General features: G+C 43.6%; 1 protein-coding gene across 1 annotated transcript; it reads left to right on the top strand.

Moving 5' to 3' along the window:
- Nucleotides 1–1,055: 1,055 nt before the first annotated feature.
- LOC114788579 (neuropilin-1a-like) lies at nucleotides 1,056–20,176 on the top strand. The gene is made up of 17 exons (XM_028977264.1): nucleotides 1,056–1,309; nucleotides 1,961–2,138; nucleotides 4,407–4,588; nucleotides 5,305–5,535; nucleotides 6,187–6,360; nucleotides 8,259–8,422; nucleotides 11,527–11,682; nucleotides 11,764–11,908; nucleotides 13,352–13,689; nucleotides 14,108–14,252; nucleotides 15,731–15,901; nucleotides 16,098–16,145; nucleotides 16,875–17,021; nucleotides 17,592–17,923; nucleotides 18,102–18,198; nucleotides 18,291–18,338; nucleotides 18,440–20,176. The coding sequence occupies exons 1-17, from the start codon at nucleotides 1,243–1,245 to the stop codon at nucleotides 18,721–18,723; spliced, it is 2,907 nt and encodes a 968-aa protein (XP_028833097.1). The 5' UTR covers nucleotides 1,056–1,242; the 3' UTR covers nucleotides 18,724–20,176.
- The last annotated feature ends 1,299 nt before the right edge of the window (nucleotides 20,177–21,475 follow it).

Here is a 21,475-nt window from a genome sequence, read left to right as displayed (position 1 = left end):
GCAATAGTAGAAACGATCTTACACACACCATACAGAGCATCTATGGCCTGCAATACAGTTTTTAATGTGCAGTTTACCATGACCATGTTGCCAACACCATCAGGCGTATTTAAATACTCCATCAGTTTTGAATAGACAAATTCTATGAAAGATAAATTACAGTTTCAAACATTTAAATGCATCCATTACAGTGGATGGATGATGAGGAGGGAAAGGATGGAGATGGAGAAGGATGCTATGTTCTGATTCCGAGAGAGAAAGAGAGAGATGCTCCAAGCTTTGCCCATTACACGCTCTGTATTCATATCTCAGAGAGACAAGAATACACAACATTGATCAGAATTTGGTTCTTTGTTACATATATTACATAGATTATATTTTTACAATGCATTTGTTACAATCTTGTGTGTGTGTGTGTGTGTGTGTGTGCGTGTGTGTGTGTGTGTGTGTGTGTGTGTGTGTGTGTGTGTGTGTGTATCAAAGATACAGACGAGGGCGACTACAGTCAGTTACAGTCTCTCTCTCTATCTATCTACACACACACACACACACACACACACACACACACACTGGTCTGATCAGATACGTGCGCTCTGTGTTTCGGTCCGTGAAAGGTTGCCAGGTATACTGTAAACATTCCAGCCCTGCGAACAGATAGATTAAAACCATCCGAAAATAAGTTCATAGTTGAGTTCAGCCTCTCTTCCTCCACCATGTCCGCTATTCACCCACATGTCTGCCTCGTGTCACGCTGCACGAACGAGCAGAAACCGTTTTCGTCCTCTTCGCAGACTCTTTTTTATGCTGCCGCTGCTGCAGCCATAAACTCCCCCACACACCTAGCGGTTTGAGACACGTTTTTAATCACTTTGACTGGAACAGGAACTTTTTTCAGCCCCTGCCTGCTGGTTCACTGCCTCACCTGCGATCAGGTTACTGCTGTATTTTGCGTGAATTATTATACATTACAGCGCGAAAAAGCGCCGCCCTGGCAACCCGGAGGCTGTACTTAGGGGGGAGGTGGGCGCCCGGGCGCAGCTCAGGGGTGTAGCCGACTCCAGCTCCTCCGCCCACCCGCAGCAGACCGGCGTGGAGCCCGGAATACGCGCACGGGAATTATCCAGCTCCTGGCTCCCCGGGAATGGGAGGACGGGACGCGCTGGGACGGGGACGCGCTGATCGCTGACGCGGAGCGGACAGGTGGCGCGGCTTCTCCGAGACCCTCCGCCGCCGCGCCGAAGGATGTTGCGTGGACTGGTGCTGCTGTTCGCTGCCCACCTGCCCCTCGTCGCGCCGCTCGCCGCAACTGGTAGGTCGCGGTGTCTTCAAATCAAATGAAAATATTCAAAAGAAGTTAAAAAAAAAAAAAAGAAGTAAATCTGTTGTGATTTACTTTTCGCATCATTTGCTCCACGACAGAGCCGGGCGAGGCAGGCAGCAGGTACTTCTGCCTTTGTCTCGGTAGAATTCACCCCCGTAGGTCAGTAATGGGGGGTCATCATCATCATCATCATCATCCTTAATAATAATATTGTTGTTATTATTACTGTAGACGCAGCGATGCGACCCTCGAATCGCATCATATTTTAGACTGGAGTTTTAATTCCGTCAAGATCAATCAAATATTATTGTCCTTTATGCTTTATTTTATTTCATTTATTTTATAGCACTTATCAGACTCCCTTATCCAGAGCGACTTATACTCAGTAGTTACAGGGACAGTCCCCCCCCCGGAGACACTCAGGGTTAAGTGTCGTGCTCAGGGACACAATGGTAGTAAGTGGGATTTGAACCTGGGTCTTCTGGTTCACAGGCGAGTGTGTTACCCACTAGGCTACTACCACCATTGAAGTGAAGTGTCAAGTTATATATGTATATATATCCGCCGTCGCTTTGCGTGGAAGTGTGATGGACGTGACGTGTGCGCTGCTCTCGGTGATCGGGACCTCTCGCCCCGCAGAGCGCGACTGCGGCGGCCGCGTGGTCTTCTCGGCCCCGGGTTACCTGACGTCCCCCGTGTACCCCAACAACTACCCGCCCACGCAGCACTGCGAGTGGCTGATCGAGGCGGCCGACGAGGCGCAGAGGATCCTCATCAACTTCAACCCCCACTTCGACCTGGAGGACCGCGAGTGCAAGTGAGTGCGGCTCGGACCCCGCTCGGCGCCCCGCGCCAGGCGACGTGTCGTGTGCAAGGTCGCCACCTGTTGGTCGCAAGTGCTACTTCGTTTTTACAACTCGGATAAAAGAAGGATTCATCGGGCCATTCATTTCGCCGTTTTGGCGCTTATTATTATATATACATCGTGGTGACGTCACGTTACACTCCAACAACCAGCCACTTGCAATTAAAAAAAAAAATATTTCTTGTGAATTTGTCTGTAGTGAATGTTTTAACAACACTGGGCAGCTTAAAGACCATATGGACATTTTCTTGAAATTGTATACGGAACGGCACAATGTGCATAACTCATCATTTTCATGTGTGGATATTTTGTCCCAGCCCCAGCATTTCTCAGACATTGCTTTAAGGGACGTCTATTGCTTAATCAAGGGACTGAGCTCTACCATAAATTACCATGGGACTACCTCATACGCCCCGATCGGGGGCCGGGACTGTGATTTTACGGATCTCACTCTCCCACTTCTCTCAGTCCAGCTCACTGGCTCATGAGGTAACTGGAGCCCAAAGATCAACATATGTGACTATATATGTATAACTTGCTACACACACACACACACACACTAAAGAGCCAATGAGACAGAGGTTTACGGCGCATCCCATGTCTTCTTTATGAGCGCGGTAAATCGGCTCCCAGTCTGGGCCGTCTGCTCCGTATCTGGGGTGCTGTGTCCGGTGAGGGCCGTGGACCCAGTAAATCCAGTCGATTCAGCAAAGACTCCTGCATGCTGGCCGCATCTCTGGCCTGGGAGCAGTTGATCCGTGAGACAGCGCAGGGATTTCTATCTGTTTGGATTTGGGATCATTCAATTTGTAGAAGCATTGTTCAGCAGTGTTGTTAATGTGTTGTTTACACGTGTGTGTGTGTGTGTGTGTGTGTGTGTTTTCTTTGGCTGCAGGCCTTCCCAGTCCATACATTTATTTTTGCTAAGCGTGTACAGGTGTGTTGTTTCTGGATACAGTTAAGTCCCACGCGGATGCACGCACGGAATGCACTGACTGGACCGAGCACCGAGAAATAACATTTAAATGCTAAAATAAATGAGCCACTGAATTCTGTGTAGTGTGTGTGTGTGTGTCTGTGTCTTGAGAGGTACTGGGTGGATGCCGTTTCCTGAGATTTAAGGAATTTCTTGGCTAACATTTCTGCAGTTCATACCTGAGCTGGGTAAATAGAAAAGAATTACATACTCATGGTTTTCCTGCACACACACACACACACACACACACACACACACATTCACTTCATACATTGCCTGCAGACTTTGTCAGCTACTGTTGGGTGGAAATGGGTCAGATGCTTAGTGTGTATGAAACAAATGGTGTGTTTCTGGGTGTCTGTGAAGAACCCCCGACTCCCGACTTCCTCACAGCTGTTTTTAATTGTGCCTCTGTGTGTGTGTGTGTGTGTGTGTGTGTGTGTGTGTGTGTGTGTGTGTGTGTGTAAGTGCGTGCATGATATGTAGAAATGCAGGAAGTACACTCCCCGAAACATGCAAGGTCAGCTTGGAGTCACAGTTCAGAGGTCAAGCCTTTAGTGTCTTCCAGTGCTGCCATCCCAGCCATGTACAACAGGAAGAGCCGTGCTCCTGTTTGGGAGGGATTCTTATCTCGGGGCACCCTACTGTGGAAATGCCTCATGCTGATCAGATTTGTTGCTGCTTTAATTTAATATATCTGGCATGTTTGGATTTCAGACATTTTTAGTAGAAGTTTAAGTCCAACAACTGGTTCAGGATAATATTTTGCAGTAAAAATCATGTTATAGAACAATAAAATAATACATTTGTAAATATTGTGTCAAGACCACTTGCTTAGACTGTTTCATCAGTTACATATAATTAAAATGAAACCAGTTCTATATGTGAGTGTGCACTTGCGTGTGTTCCTATTTGTGAGAAATGGGCTCGTGCGTTAAGGGAAATTCCCTGGTAAATGTTCCGTGAAACAAAGGACACACACACACAAAGTGTGCACACACTGGCAGACTCTCTTACACACATACACATTTGATCACACTGCCCCACACTGAAAGGCGATAAGGTTTATAGAATGTGCTTTTTAATGACATATTTATTATACTAGTGTTTTAAGTCTCTTTTTAGTGTGATCATTTAATCAGATTTAGATAATCAGAGGTTAGATATGACTTTGTGGAAGTATTTAAAGTGTGAGATTTTAATCATGTTATTGTGTGTGTGTGTGTGTGTGTGTGTGCTGTTAGATATGACTTTGTGGAGGTGTATAATGGAGGTGATGACCGCGCCCCGCTCGTAGGGAAGTTCTGTGGGAAAATCGCTCCAGCTCCTGTCATCTCCCTCACTAACCAGCTCTTCATTCGCTTCGTGTCCGACTATGAGACCAGTGGAGCCGGCTTCTCCATACGATACGAGATACACAAGCAGGGTAAGAATGGATTCGCATGCTCAAGTACACACTAAGACACCCGTTTACACAGACGTGTGTGCACACAGCTCATAAGCTCATGTGAATGTTTCTGTTACTGTGTGTACATGTATTACTACACAAACATCCACACTGAGGCATCCATTCACACATAAGCACCCATACATGTATGCACACACCCACGCACACACACAAATCTGATGCAAGCACCGGATAAAGTCACTGTCCCCAGGCCTCTTATGCTACAGGCTGCTATTCTGAGACTCCAGAGAGAGGGGCCTCTAATTACTGATTTCAGATCAGGTTTCCGCTAACCCCGCCCCAGCATTATCCCATTATCAACTACAGCATGTCTGCGTCCAGACCAGCACTCATGGAAAACCTCCGCCAAACTGGATGTCTTGACTAATGGATGTGGTTGAGTAATTGAGCCTGTTTGTGTGTCACGTCGTTTGTGTGTGTTTGTGTGTGTGCATGTGTGTTCTGATGGCACAGGCCACATATGGTACAGAGAACTCCTCCTTGTGTGGTGAGGACACTCCCTCAGACCTTCTGTCACATACACACACACATACACACACACACACAAGCTCCTTCTGTGCCATTTTTGCATTTACAAACTTTATATAAATGTTTCATTCGTAGATAAATTGCTTGAGGGATTAAAAATTAAAAGATTATATTATATTTTCTCTCGTTCTTTCTTTCTCCTGCAGCTAACACAGAATGTTCCACCAACCTCACAGAGACTAGTGGGGTGATCCACACACCAGGCTTCCCGGAAAAATACCCCAACAACCTGGAATGTACTTACATGATCTTCGCCCCGCAGTTCTCTGAGATCGTCCTGCAATTCCTGCACTTCAGCCTGGAGCCTGACACGACTCCCCCACCTGGGGCCGTATGCAGATACGACTGGGTGGAGATCTGGGATGGCTACCCTACAGGTGAGGAGAACCAGTGGATAAAACCATGGTGCTGCTGTAAGGCTCACAGAAATGTATCACCAAAAAAAATTAAGGAAAATAATAAGTTGCTAGTGTTGCTAAGCAACAACAGGCAGCCACAGTCAGGTGGGTGGCAGGTGCTTGTCACTTGATATGATGCTCAAAGCAATGTGTCTATCTCTATCTATCTATCTAGCTAGCTATTTGTTCAAGTAATAAATATTGCATCTTAAATATTTGGCATAAATCACAATGTGTAGCATTAGTAAGCAGTATTATGATATCCCAGCATCCCACAGTCTTCATGGCAGTGCAGAGATTACCCATTGGGCTATGGATACTAATGGAAACAGAGTGAATAGCGAGCTGTAGTCCCACATACAGTATTTGTGCTTGACCATGTGAGAGTGGATAAGAACAGGAAACACTGTCATGCATGTCCTGTCATGCATTAGTGTTTTTATTTATCCCCGTGTCGGCAGTAAAAAGCAGCTCTATGAAAAGCTGCCTCATCTCCTGTCAACTCAGGTCTATTTTTGGTTCTGGGTGGCGTCTCAGGTGAGAGAAGAAGGAGGTGGAGAGGGGGATGCTGCAGTTCAGTAAGCTTTTCTTTCTAACACTGTTCTCTCTGCCTCATTTATCCACCCCCAGTGGGTCCACATATAGGCCGGTTCTGTGGGGACTCTAACCCTGGCCGGGTTGTCTCCCACACCGGCATCCTGTCCATCACTGTGAACACAGACAACGCCATCGGGAAGGAGGGTTTTGAAGCCAACTACACCATCCTGCCGAGACCGTTGCCTCCAGACAACAGCTCTAATCAAGGTTTCTCTCTTTGCTTCATTTTTTATCAGTATGTCTGGAACATATACTAGAAATGTAGAAAACAAATGTGCTAGGCAATTTACAAAATAGAAGTTCAAAAAGGTATAATGGAATAAAAAAGAGAAATCCAGACAGCGAAGCAAAGCTAAAGATGGCGAGGCATCAAGGTAAAACAAACAAAGAACTCGAAACGTGCGACTTTGCAAACATTGGGAGGGAGTAAATACTCCGAATCACAAGAGGGAAAGGGTGAAAACGACAAAAACTCAAACAGCAGACTGCACGTGAACTAAAGAACATCAGCACTTGTTCTTTAACATTGATCCTTACTGCAGAAATCATCTGACATTTTGGGAATGCTTTTTATTGGAATTTTTGAACGAATGAATGAATGAATGTTTGCATATCTGGTGTCAAGGCCACGCAATAATAAATCCAGAACACCTGCAAGATGTATTTGTTATGCAAGTCGGAAACATTGAAGCAGATTCCTGATGACATTTCATCAAAGTCAATAAACGGCGTGGGCGTGAAATCCCCTCTCCACCCGCGGCTGCAGGACTTTTCTCCTGCACAGCTGTACCAGCCGGGTTCCTGCAGTGCTTTTATTAAAACCATACATCACGGTGAAGAACCTTACAGAGCTTTCAGGGATCCAGCAGCCACACACATACACACAAAGCCCAAAAATTTGCTTTAGAGATTCACTTGGGGTCTTATGGGATCTGACACCACTATTTTTTGAGAAAGTGTGTGTGTGTGTGTGTGTGTGTGTGTGTGTGTGTGTATGTGTAGAAGTGTCAGACTTCATTCCAGCTCCAGATGGTTGAGGTCACACACCCTCCTCGAAAGTCCCCTCCACCCGTCGTAGCAGAGCCATGTGGCGCATGTTGATGACATCACGCGTCAGTGAGCAGCCAGTTAGGCATGACATGTTTGCATGCACCCCTGTGGAGCAGACAGACAGCTAGAAGATAGCAGCAGCAGAGACACAGACAGCTCTGTAAGACCTGCACCTCCACCAAGACAGTAGAGCATTTGTTTAAAAAAGACCTCATTAGGTTAGCATGCAGTTACCACAATTTCATAATGGTGGAGGTAACTTGACTGTGGCTTTAGCAACTTTATTAATACCGTCTTCTTTGCGTCCTTTCATGCACAACTTTTTTTGAAAATTTTTACATGATATAGTAATTAATGTATATATGTTGTCAAATGCCATTTTTAAATCATACAGAAGGATTGAAGGAATGAGAACCCCCCAAAAATTAAAATATAATTCAAGTTACAAGTATATATGATAATCCTACTGGTGGTAGTGATGAATTATGATGCCATCTTTTGTGTGTGAGAAACAAAATTGGTTGTATATGGACTTATAAAGAGACCTAAAATATTGTATAGATTCTAAATTCCAACGCTTAAATGGAATTTCGAACTTAAAGGTTGGAGTTCCCATATCAATCAAATGGTTGTGTGATTCCACTTTTCCATAAATTCAGAACCAAGGACCCTATGTGAAATATCCAGAGATGGGGAGATGTGATAGGATGAAAACGCATGTCACCGATCCGTCTGCACAACACTCACAAACAGTGGGGGACATTTAGCCAGACCCAGTGTCTCCACAAACATGGACACACACAGACACACTTACTCATCTACTGCTGACACCAGTCTGCCTAGAATGACCCCAGAGGCTGATCTTCAACCCTATAGTGTGTGTGTGGGTGGAGGAGAATGGTTTGTTTATTGGCAAGACAGCGACCCTTTGGTCTCACACACAGACACACACACACCACACCCAAGCCTGTTGTGTTTATTTGTTTAGAGGTGTCTGTGTTTTAATAATAAAACTGTGTGTGTGTGTGTGTGTGTGTGTGTGTGTGTGTGTTTAGACTCTTGCATGGATCCACTGGGTATGGAGTCTGGGGAGATCACATCTGATCAGATCACTGCATCATCTCAGTATAACCCCAGTTGGTCCCCGGAACGTTCCAGACTGAACTACATAGATAATGGCTGGACCCCGTCAGAGGACACCAGCAGGGAATGGATACAGGTACGCACACAGACACTCTTTCTCAAACCCAATCTTGCTCACACATCCCTGTTGCTGTGGTTTTACCGATGGGTGGAGTGATGGGGGGGTCAGTAGAGATGCTGTGACTGCCATTTCACCCAGTCTGTGTCCTCTTGGGGCAGGAAATCCTTCAGTATTTTTAGAGCAGAGCTCAGCAGCTATGTGACGCAACCAGGAAGACATACATCTACATCTGGAGAACTCATTAAGGTCTTGAGAGGATCTGGAGACTAGAACCAGAAGAGGAGGAGATGGAACGGGATCATTTTTTTAGAATATACAGTACAAGTCAAACATTTTGGCAAATATATCAATCTATGAATCTTTCTTCTCAACAGAATAAAAATGACGTATGGTTAAACCAAAATGTTTCATATTTCAGGCTCTTCAAAGTAAACTTTTTCTCGTTGAACACTTCCTGCTGACTCATGTTATGATGCTGCTTATGATGATGGCAAAGTGTGCAAAGCAGTCATGAAAATATAGGGAGGCGAATTTGAAGAATCGTGAGCCATGGAATATACTTTGTTTCTTCTAACAGAACCTGAGACAGAGAAAGAGAAGGAAGCATAAATGATATCCATATGCCATTCTTATGGAGATTTATATTAAGGAAAACCATGCTGCAGTCCACTGAGCTCTATTCATCCGCTGCAAGAAACCAGAAGAAATGGAGGTGTGGAGTCCTAATCCCAGAAACCAGAGACATCTAGGTCACACGCCACATTACTGCTGTCCAAGCCTCTCCTCTCCCATCTTCTCCGAGCCAAACTAAACACCAATTTCCTGTTTTCCCAGGAAGTCATCCTGTTTTTGTTCAAACTCTGTTTGGGCCGCGGCACTTTTGAGAAGCACCATGTCCATCCTGCTATTGTTTTCTCCTTAAGCTCCTTTTGGAGCCTGAAGGAAACAGAAAGTAAGAAAAGCAGGAGAGGAGGAGGGATGAATGGAGGGATGGGTGGGTTTATGTGAGTGTGTGGAATGGTAATTAGCTGGAGGAAGCTCGCAGGGTTCGGGTGGCAGAGGCCCGGACTTCGTCTCCAGAAACAGCTCGCTTCCTGCCAAGGATCCTGTCAAAAAGTTCAAACACTTTTTTTTTTGTTCTTGCTGTTTCCCAAATATTCCAAATTCATTATCATTGTTCAGCTCAAAACTGATGTGTGGTGGAACGTCAAGCATCCTCAGACCTGCCACCCACTCAGATCTCCCTTCTGGGTGAGGCAAAGATAAGGAATAAGGAGTTCTTTGTACTGTGAAGAATAACGAGTGATGTAAGCACAACATCTGCCGATAATATGCACATAATTACCCATTCTTCTTATTGATTTAACTTTTAAAAATGTGTTCGCTAAATTCACACTGAAGCTCTCAGTGTTTGATTCATTGTCCTGGTACTGAACATTGGCAAATGGTAATAAAGAAATCTGCCATTGTAGTATCATGTTAAAAATTATTGAATATGTCTGCTTAGCATGCACGTTACAATACAATTTTATTATTTTTAACTCAATGTGTGCTTTTGCATTCCTATATTGTGTTCAAATCTTAATAGCCACACTATTTTAAGGAATATTATTTTTTATGGCCGGTGATGCATGACTTTCATACATCTTATTAGGAAGAATGCTAGTATTATTGCTTCCACCATGTCAAATCTCCAGAGCCATTCCTACAAATCAGAAATAATTTCTGTAAAATGTAAACTTTAATCTGAACAAGAACTGAACAGATTCAACATTTCAGCACTTATGTATATTTTAACACCCTCTGTGTCTTATATTTGGAATGTATTCAGCCCACGTAGGTGGACAGGCAGTTTCATCAACAGGAAAAGTCATGTCTTATTTCTATGAGTCTGATGTGCTTTGATGGCAAAGTAGAAAACAAAACCTCCGGGCTGCATTATTTAGTTTAAAAAAAAGGGAGAAGCTCCTTCTGGTATTGTTTTTATCCTGAAGAGACATGGGTGGAATACTGATTGCGTTTTTTCCCTGGTCGTAATCAAAAATGCGTGATTCGTAATGGCAAGAGCCGCATTTCCAGAATGTTCTCGCTGACTAGCCAAACAACCCACCCCCCACCCCAACAGAGTCTATTTCCTTTAACTGCCAGCAGTAGCAAAAGACCGTTTTTGGCCTTTGGGTGTGTGTGGGTGGGTGGGTGTTGTTTACAGGCTCATTCCTTTCATGTCTAATGTCACTGTCTCGCTCACAAGACTCTGGGCTAAGTTAATAAGTCACAGTAGGAGATGGAACGACCTCTCCGCCGAGCGGCCTTTCCCATTTAAAGCAGCGTGCCTCAGCCCTGACCCCTGGAGCCGCGTTCAAGCGCCTGCTGGTCCACAGCCCATTTGATAGACAAAGTAAAATGGCCACAGTGAACATCCCCGTGGACTGCACTGGTATCAGGGCGGAGTGCCAACTGCGGTTTCACTCCCGTTCTTACTGTTGTATGTGAGATTACGGGCCTCACTCCTAGAAAGTTTATGTGCGTGGCAAAACTGAGGCAATTCATTTTTCTCATGTTGGCCTGCATATCTGTATTTATATATATAGGGATATATATATATCCCTTTTGTCTTTGGGAAAATGAATGGAGATTTCTGTACAGCATGTGGGATTCTTTGTTCCAAATTTTACTCACATTTGTGAAGTTACTAGTTTTGCTAACAGAGATGAGGGATGAAACTGTGTTTCCTTACTTCACTCGGTTACAGTTGTTAATGCCTGTAATCAATACCTACACGCTAATTTCAAGGACACAAAATAGTCAGTTTTGAGGATAACGCCTCATAGGACCTCTTTTATTACACAGGATGAAATGTCGAGATGTTTGGAAACCCATTTTTACCACGGACGTTACTTTCACACATTTTTAATCACTTTTCACTTTCCCCATTAACTTTTAATGAAATAAACAGAATATCTGTTTCTCTTACACGCCCCCATGGTATTATACCGACCAAACTGTTATAACAGCGGAGCCGCACTGAGAAATAAGAAGTTGTTATAGAGTCTTGAGCAAACACAGTTTTATATAGGACACCATTCTTATGTTCCATTTTTTGCTCTGACTGTTCTCAGGTTGACCTGGGTTTCCTGCGTTACGTATCTGCCATCGGGACACAGGGAGCCATCTCCAAGGAAACCAAGAAATCCTATTATGTGAAGTCATATAAAGTGTACATCAGCACCAATAAAGAGGACTGGATGCCAGTTAAAGAGGAAAGTAAGCACAAGGTAAGTTTGTGAGGGCTTCCTTATGTAAGATGTACCAGTACGAGTGAATTCGTGTTACTGACTGTGTTTGTGTGTGCGTAGGTGTTCGAGGGGAACCAAAATCCATTAGATGAGGTCCGCTCTCGTTTTCCCAAGCCCACTCTCACCCGTTACATACGGATACGACCTATGACCTGGGAGAATGGCATCTGCATGCGTTTTGAGATCTATGGCTGCAAGATAAACGGTAAGGAGGGAGCAGCATCCCACAGAGCCAGACGCACCCCAACACAAACAGAGAGCGTGGAGTTCGCAAAAAAAAAGGAGAAATTCCTTCCCCTGCTGATTTTCCATGTAGCATGAATTAGTTAGGCTGGTTGTAAAACGTGGGACATAAGTATTATCACATGTTAACAGGAATTCAGTGCAATTAAACAAATACCAGAGTACATGACAAAGTGGAACATTATTTTTTGTGTGCTAACACATGGTCACAAAAATTGCGATAATCCCATTGTATTCCCAGAAGATTATTCCAATAATCTTCTGGTTTTATTCAGTACACTTTTTTTGTAGCAGTGATCTTAAATCAGACTGCACGTGCACATTTATCCACATATTGATTATATGTAATCCACATATTGATTATATGCATTTCTTATGAAAGTGAAGTGATTGTCAAGTGATTGTGAAGTGATACACAGCAGCACAGCACACAGTGCACACAGTGAAATTTGTCCTCTGCATTTAACCCATCACCCTGAGTGAGCAGTGGGCAGCCATGACAGGCGCCCAGGGAGCAGTGTGTGGGGACGGTGCTTTGCTCAGTGGCACCTCAGTGGTACCTTGGCAGATCGGGATTCGAACCAGCAACCTTCTGATTACGGGGCCGCTTCCTTAACCACTAGGTGACCACTTATACCCTGTGATGTAAGATGTTGTACTGTGCATTCATGGTTTTAAGTGTTGAGCAAACACTGTTGTGCTGGAAATCAGATGGAAATAATTTTGGAAATTTTAGCTTCACCACTCCAAACCACCGGCTACAGAAGAAGCTACAGAATGAACAGAAGATATATTTGCCCGTCCCCCCTCAACTCCACCTAAATTAAAAGGGGGTTCTAATAAATTAGCTTTACACAGAACCAGTACTGTACTCATACTCACCAATACTCTAATTCAGGGGACGTCCACATTGCACTGTCCCCTATGTCATAAAAGAAATGTGTTTTTCAGCTCCGATTCTTGGCTCACCGTTGGTAGTAAGCGATCACTGTCGTAGCCAGGAAGCGCGTAGTCTGATAATCTGTCTGCTTCCTGTGGTCCTGTGCATTAAATCTCTCTACAAGGGCATCTCGTAATCAGCTCAGTCTGTTTGTGCAGGATGCAGGCGTGTACTTGTGTGTGTTTGAACACAGAGTCCACTGGAGGAAGTGTGAGCTGAAGATGAAATATTTTGAAGCATTGATCTTCAACTCGGCTGCTGCAGCCCTGTAGTGATTTAACTCAGGTGACTGGGAAAATGCAGACAGTGGGTCTCCAGGATACATTTGTTACCGAAATTGAGTTATTGATTTCCGAAACGCCGTCTCTCTTTCACATAGCGCCTGGACGATGCTGACCTACTTTGTCTCTCATTCCTCCCACTCTTCATCTTCTTCTCTGTCTTCCACTTTCTTTCCTCTTGCAGACCCCCCTTGTTCAGGTATGTTGGGGATGGTGTCAGGTCACATTCCGGACTCCCACATTTCGGTGTGGCCACGTTCTGAGCGAGGCTGGTTGCCAGAGAATGTGCGGCTCGTGACAGGCCGGAGCGGCTGGACCCTGCCCCCTCCTGCGCCAAGCCAGCAGCAGAAAGAGCAGTGGCTGCAGCTGGACTTGGGTGTGGAGAGGCTGGTCAGCGCGCTGGTGCTGCAGGGTGGCCGGCTCAGGGACAAGAATGTCTTCGTCAGGCGCTTCCGGGTTGCCTACAGCAACAATGGGAATGATTGGAACTATGTGCTGGAGGACGATGGACTCCGACCCAAGGTGTGAGAAGCCAAGAGTGTAGACACACCCACACACACATACACACACACTTCATTCAAACACAGCAGCCATGATGATATTCAATAATAAGAGACATCTGGTGTAGACCTATGTGTACCACAGACTGAGAAGCAACAGTCTATAGAGTTAATAGCATCACTATTGCCCGATTACCTTATTACCATGTGACACAATGGTCCTGCAATCATACTCATCCTCAATATGTTGTCACCCAAATGTCATACTTGTGGAAGAAAACAGATTAAAATTACACGGTCCATGCTTCCGGCAAGAATTTCAATCGCCCTTTAACACAGCCATGATTAACTATGGTTAATTATCAGATTTTGTTTGATTATAATTTACATTTATAATTTGCTAATGGCCTTATTCCCTGAAATCCCCCAATCTGCTCCAGATCTTCATGGGGAACCAGAACCATGACACTCCAGAGGTGCGACCCTTAGGTCAACTGCTGACACGATTCCTGAAGATTTACCCTGAGCGCGGCTCTCCAGACGGCATGGGGCTCCGGCTGGAGGTCCTTGGCTGCAGCCCGCAGGGTGAGTCCCTCTCCAGCCACCGTCCACAGTGACCCACAGTAAACTGGAGACAATCTCTGTGATGTTGGTGCTACGGCAGAGATTCTATCAAGATTTAAAAAAAAAAACATGGGTGAATGGAGGAGAAAAAGAGATAAACACATACAGACGCACATAGACACTCTTTATAAAGCTCTCAAGCAAACACAGTTACTGTAAAATACACACATACACACACACATTTGTTCATCATTACAGCTCAGAGAGCTCATCTGGTTTGAATTAGGGCCCTGATGTTTATGGGAATGTTCTCTGGGTTTCAAAGTCTAACTGTTCTGAATATTTTTGGCCTGTCTGGCTGCTGGTGGCTGAACTCAAATGGGCACAACATAAAGGGGACGTTCATTCAACCCACTCACTTGAATGGTTAGATTTAAATGCAAAATTACAAAATGCAAAAATAAAACAATATTTACCATGAAAAAGCCCAATCCAATGGTCTTCATGTTGATCACTAAATTCCTCACAGCAAACATTCGACTACGTTCCATTGCTGAAACCAACTATCTAAAACCAAAACATGAAGCACAAATTGTGTCATATGTGTGTTATCTCAGGTCTCAGTAACAGTAGTCACGTCCAGATGCATCACATCTTATGAGTGACATTCAACCTCACTCATTATGTTGAAAAGACATCTCTTGGTGCACCAATGATGTTGAACTTTCATTCACTCTGGACTCTTTGCGCAAAATCACTTTGCACAAAATCACTTTTGCGCAAAATCACTTTGCACAAAATCACTTTTGCGCAAAATCTTTGCGCTTTTTACTTCACTGCTCTTTTTTTATATATATATATATACATTGTCTTTAACTCATTTGCAAACCTTCTCCCTACCTGTTACACATATTTTATGTTAAAGACTTAAAAGTGTAATATTTGGTTATGTTTGCAATGTTTGCATATTGGTCTTCATTGTATACTTGCAACATTTGCAATACTGTGGTCTGTAGCAGTCGCAAAAAGCATTTCACTGCATATCATACATATCATATTCTTTCCAAGTACAGTTGACGGTACCCATATGAAACTACCATGATGCACTTTCCTGGAGAACACGAGTCATGAGTCCATAATACCCCATTCACACGCACGAAAAATGCTTATTTGCATTATCGTGCCCTGTGGGAAAAGGGGCATATGTCCTGGTGACTGAGTAACTTTAACAATGGGAATGGGAGTAACAATGAATAACATTGAGTAACAACTGAGTAATAATGGGAATGGGAGCCACTGAATTCATGTGTTGCATCGCTTACATTCATAATTTGAAGGCTTATTCTGTCACACTGTGAGACTAAAAGGACAAGGCAAGAGTATTGTGAATATATATAGTTAACATGTCAGCTTCTCTCTCTCTCCTTCTCTTCACGTCTGTTCCTTTGTGTTTCTTTAGACATTCATTCTCAAATATTATCTTGTTTTTACTGCTTCAGAACCCACAACTCTTCCACCTCCCACCACCACCATAGCAACAACATTCTCAGCCACCACGACCAGTATTCCAGTGACCACGCCCATTAACACAATGGTAACCACAGTGACCGATGAGTGTGACGATGAGTCCAATAACTGTAACAGTGGGAATGGAGACTACGAACCAACAGGTAGTCACACACACTCACACCTAATACATAACCTTGACGTGCATCCACACATGCTGCATAATTCTAATGCCTGTCTTAAAGAACAATGATGCTACAACACCACAAAGACTAAAACACACAGATTTACACATTGTGTTTAAATCAGTATTGTGGCGCATTGTTGGAACATAAGCATTTCCCTTTCCTTTCCTGGTAGTTGGCACAATGGTGGTACAAGCTATGCCTGAGATAGATCACTTGCCAGGTAAGAGTGCCAAATGTACTGGGATGAGACAAATACTATATTTTACACACACACACACCTTCCATAGGACAAAAAAAATCTCTGGATAACACTTAGGTTCTCACGCATACTCATGCAGACAGGAGGGAGTGTTCTGAGTTCTCACAGTGGAAGCACAGGCTCCTTCACTGTGGTTCAGAGTGGTGGCGCGCCAGTGTGACCAACTCTATTTCTGTGTGATGTGTTGTGTGCTTTAGGCTGCTATTCTGTGTTCACCAAGTAGAGTGCATGTACACCCTCTCTTCCTTAACACTAATTTATCTGTCTGTTTCCCATTACGGTTGGGCTATGTCCTCTTTGTGAACCATTGAACCGCCCAGCAGAGTGCAAGTGGGGGCTGGAGAATTACAAAGCCCTTTAGTGCCCCCATGTGGCTGTGAGTGAAAGTGCACACAGCTCAATTTCCCTCTGGGCTATAATACATTACAGTCAATTAACTATGTAGGTCACTTGCTGAATAAGTAACGAGCTAATGAACTACATACATAACTGCTCAAGGGCTTGAGAGCCATTAGTTAGGCTGCATAATTTATTTGTTTAATGTCGCTATTCCGCTCTTTCCAACAAGAAATATTTTAAAGCGGTCATGTTTTAGTGAAACCGTGAGTCTGCAAGTCTTCAGAATATGTGTGGTTCTCTTATGATTTCTTTTTAATATTGGATTTTTAATCTGTTTTTTTTTTCCTTCAGAGTATGTGTGGTTCTTCTGTGATTTTGGTTGGGCTGAAAAACCCTCCTACTGTGCATGGAACACAGAGACGGGTGACGGTGCTGATTGGCTCATTCACACCACTGTCATGCCCATTAACCCCAAAGCACCTAATCAGGAAAATGCCGGTAAGTGAGCCAATCACCACTGCTTCAGAAATCTAGATAATTCCCTGTGATGCTCTAAATGTATGGCGTTTCTGTACATGTGTAAAATCTCACAAATATATATTTTATGTATAGAACAGGCCAAAAGTTTGGACACACCTTCTCATTCAATGTGTTTTCTTTATTTTCATGACCATTTATGTTTACGTAGATTCTCACTGAAGGCATCAAAACTATGATACTATTGTTTTTTGCTGCTCTTATAGGGTGGTAGTAGCCTAGTGGGTAACACACTCGCCTATGAACCAGAAGACCCAGGTTCAAATACCGCTTACTACCATTGTGTCCCTGAGCAAGACACTTAACCCTAAATTGCTCCAGGGGGACTGTCCCCCGTAACTACTGATTGTAAGTCGCTCTGGATAAGGGCGTCTGATAAATGCCATAAATGTAAATGTCTTATCTTGTACTGTCAACTTCCTGCCATGGCAATGTAAATGTCCCACTTTTGGGACTAATAAAGGATCGTCTTATCTTATCTTATCTGATCTTCTATATTTATTTCTATCATTGTTACTTGCCCCCCTTCAGGTGGTCCAGGGAACTTTGTATATGCTGCCGTTTCATCTGAAAGCCACAGGGTGGAAGAAGGAGATACAGAAGGGAGGATCGCTCGCCTGGCCAGCCCCCCAGTCACAGAACCAGATTCAGGCCTGTGCATCTCTTTCCGCTACCGCCTGAGCGGAGACCATGCAGGATTGCTGCGAGTGAAGCAGAGGAGGGAAGAAGAGCAGGGAAATGAGGAAGAGACAGAGAAGGAGACGAGGCGAGTGGAAGAGGTGCTTTGGATGGCAAGCAGGGACCAAGGGCATCGGTGGAGAGAGGGTCGTGTCCTGATGCCCCCATCCAACTTCTCATATCAGGTATTACTGGCATCATGTATTACCGGCAACAGGTATACTTGTTACCCTGTATTCATGAAGCTGATGCATTTAGTCACTAAGGTTTTTGCATGCCCCTATTAATATAATGTTAATATAATTATTATTGTAATAATAAACATGCGATTCATTTTGTTTTTTTGTGTGTTGATTATTCTAGGTGGTGTTTGAAGGTGTGATTGATAGGCATGGCTCTGGTCACTTGGCTCTGGATGACATTTGTATCCTGGACGGTATCAGCGCTGCTGAATGTAAAGGTGAGTGAATTTCCATGTGTGTACCCCTCATTGTTGGACAGTGAAACTGTGAAATATGGATTCATTATCGTTTATTTTACATGTTTATCTAGATCCAAAAGTGGAAGAGATCTCCACATCTCCACCAGTTCTCATATATCGTAAGTCAGAATGTTGTTGTGTCTGCATTTGTAAAAATATGTAAGTAGATATTATTACAAAAATCAATCTAAGCCTGTGCCACCTCTCTTTTTCTCCGCAGCTTTGGAGACGGATTATCCAGTAGGGAGGGTGAACAACGAGTTGGGAGGCTCGGGCAGCATGTTGCGGACTCTGGACCCCATCCTCATCACCATCATCGCCATGAGCGCGCTGGGGGTCCTCCTAGGTGCCGTGTGTGGGGTGGTGCTCTACTGCGCCTGTTCCAATGGCAGCATGGCAGACAGGAACCTGTCTGCGCTCGAGAACTACAACTTTGAGCTGGTGGATGGGGTGAAACTGAAGAAGGAGAAACTGAACACACAGAACTCTTACAGTGAGGCATGAGGCTCAACATGGAGAGAAGACAGAGAGAAAGGGAGCGGACTTTTGACACAGAGTAGGATGTCTGAAGTAAAGGCTGTGTGGACACTAGAGGACACTGTAGGCTTGGTGAAAGGACACTACAGCAGAGCTTGCAAAATGGAGGTTGTGACTGACCCACGCTTTTCTCAGGAGCTGCAGTGAGAGAAACGTACCCGTAGGGGGCACTGTGTACAAAAATGTGTGTACAGAAAGATTATTATTAATTTCAGTTTATTTGTGTGTGTGTGTGTATGTAAGTGTTTTTGTGTAATTTGATGCTGGTGCTGAGACCAATGGAGAGGAAAGTATTTATCATTTTTCGTTTTTTTTTTCTTTCAATACAAAAAGTAAAGCATTGTCCTGACTGTGATGTGTCGCTCCAGCTGGGCTTGCTCTGTGTGTGTGAGCGTGTGTGTGTGTATGTGTGTGTGCACAGGGTGTACTGATGTTTGAGTGCAGCCCCGATCCAGTTCCAATTGTGCCTTTAAAAAAACAGTTTTTTTGTTGCCTTTTTCCGTCCATGCTTTCTCTCATGATCAGATGAGTGTCAGAACTCTTTACAGCGAAAAAACGACACAACTATGGCTTTTCCACCTTAGCTTCTATTCCGGGTTCAACTGGCATTACTTCTAAAGTGTCCCTCACCAGTGGCCATCAAATCTGACCGGTAGGTTAGTGCCACGCCCCTGTTCCTGATCCTGAAAGAGAAAGTTTGGAGGTTGCCCAGGAAACATGACATCAGTGCATGTGGTCCTTTTTTTGACCAGTCTTGTGAGTAACTGAAGCTGTGTGAACATGCAGAGCCCACAGTAAAATCCCTCCTGACCTGCACTGCCAGCTACCTGTTGCCCAAAACGGCCCAGTTCTTCACTTCTGAGAAGATCAGGCTTCTAGGTCTCAGAAGATAAATCTACTGTTGCACTGAGGATTATATTTGAGTAGAGCGTAGGCTGTTACTGCATTCATCTGTTTGAAAAATATTAAATATGAAATGTATGAATGTTACATGGCACAACATGATGGTTTCAGATGGTATTGTTTTCCTGAAATATGCATTTCTATGTAGACGCTTTTCATTGAAAAGCTAAATTAATTCTGTCATTGAGTTTCACTTTATCTGGTGTAATATTACTGTAAAATGTAATTTTTCACTTGTACCATCACAAAATGTCTATTGTACTGATTTTTTAAAATGAATAGATGTTGGAGATTTTCCTTACTGCTGGTGTAGATTTTTTGTTGTTGTTGGTGTTGTTGCAAAACTGAAAAAAAGCCCAGCCAAGCCTTAATGACCGTGACTGCTTCTGTTAGACAGACAGACACACACACACACACACACTCACACAGAAACAGCTATTTCTGCTCACAATTCTCTGCTTTGTCAATGACTACTACATTCCAAAGACATGGATGAAATAAATGTTTTATTACAACATTGTCAATGTTTTTGTGCTTTTTAAGCCATAACATGAAAGACATGAACATGAAATTCATACAAATATACACTCTTCTTAATACCACAGAAACTGCAGTAAGTTTTTGTTGTTGTTGTTGTTGTTTTTTTGTCCTGGAACATATTTTTTAACAATATAACACTAAGACATGGAAACCAAATAATTTCTACTATGTTTTGTGTTTGAAACTTTACATTCCAACTAGTCATTCTCAAAAACATCAAAAACAATATTTACTATTTACTATTTACTTTTTACTTTACTAACTATTTCACAGTGTTTAGATTTTTTTCATTTATTGAAATTTTAAATATAATTTCAAATATAATTTCAAATATAAAGCTGCTGAATCTCCTCTGAACACTGTGACTGCTGAGATGCTGCTCGAGGATTGCATCTTGCACAGGCCAAAAGTTTGGACACACCTTCTCATTCAATGTGTTTTCTTTATTTTCATGACCATTTACATTGGTAGATTCTCACTGAAGGCATCAAAACGATGAATGAACACATGTGGAGTTATGTACTTAACAAAAAGTGGAGACCTGACCTCCACAGTCACCGGACCTGAACCCAGTCGAGATGGTTTGGGGTGAGCTGGACCGCAGAGTGAAGGCAAAGGGGCCAACAAGTGCTAAACACCTCTGGGAACTCCTTCAAGACTGTTGGAAAACCATTTCAGGTGACGACCTCTTGAAGCTCATCGAGAGAATGCCAAGAGTGTGCAAAGCAGTAATCAGAGCAAAGGGCGGCTATTCTGAAGAAACTAGAATATAAAACATGTTTTCAGTTATTTCACTTTTTTTGTTAAGTACATAACTCCACATGTGTTCATTCATAGTTTTGATGCCTTCAGTGAGAATCTACCAATGTAAATGGTCATGAAAATAAAGAAAACACATTGAATGTGAAGGTGTGTCCAAACCTTTGACCTGTACTGTATGTATGTCAGTGCAAATTTGGAATGGCTACTACTGAAAACCCATGCCCTATTGGCACTAGTTTAAAACAGAATTATCAACATTGACCACAAGAGGTCCAGCTTTGTGACGTTTGACAGGTGTGATTATAACCACAAGACGAAAGATGGCGCTATTCATACAAGCTAATGGTGAAATTGAGGAGAAAGTGATGAGTTGGGCACCTTGCAGTGGTTAGCAACGTGGCCTCACAGCTCCAGGGTTGTGTGTGGGGTTTAAATGCTCTCCCTGTGCTGGCGCAGGTTTCCTCCAGGTTCCTCGGTTTCCTCCCACATTCCAAGAGCATGTACACTATGTTGA

This window comes from Denticeps clupeoides, chromosome 4 (genome assembly GCF_900700375.1).
Source record: "Denticeps clupeoides chromosome 4, fDenClu1.1, whole genome shotgun sequence".
Classification (NCBI taxonomy): Eukaryota; Metazoa; Chordata; class Actinopteri; order Clupeiformes; family Denticipitidae; genus Denticeps; species Denticeps clupeoides.
This window is presented reverse-complemented; position numbering and strand designations above follow the sequence as displayed.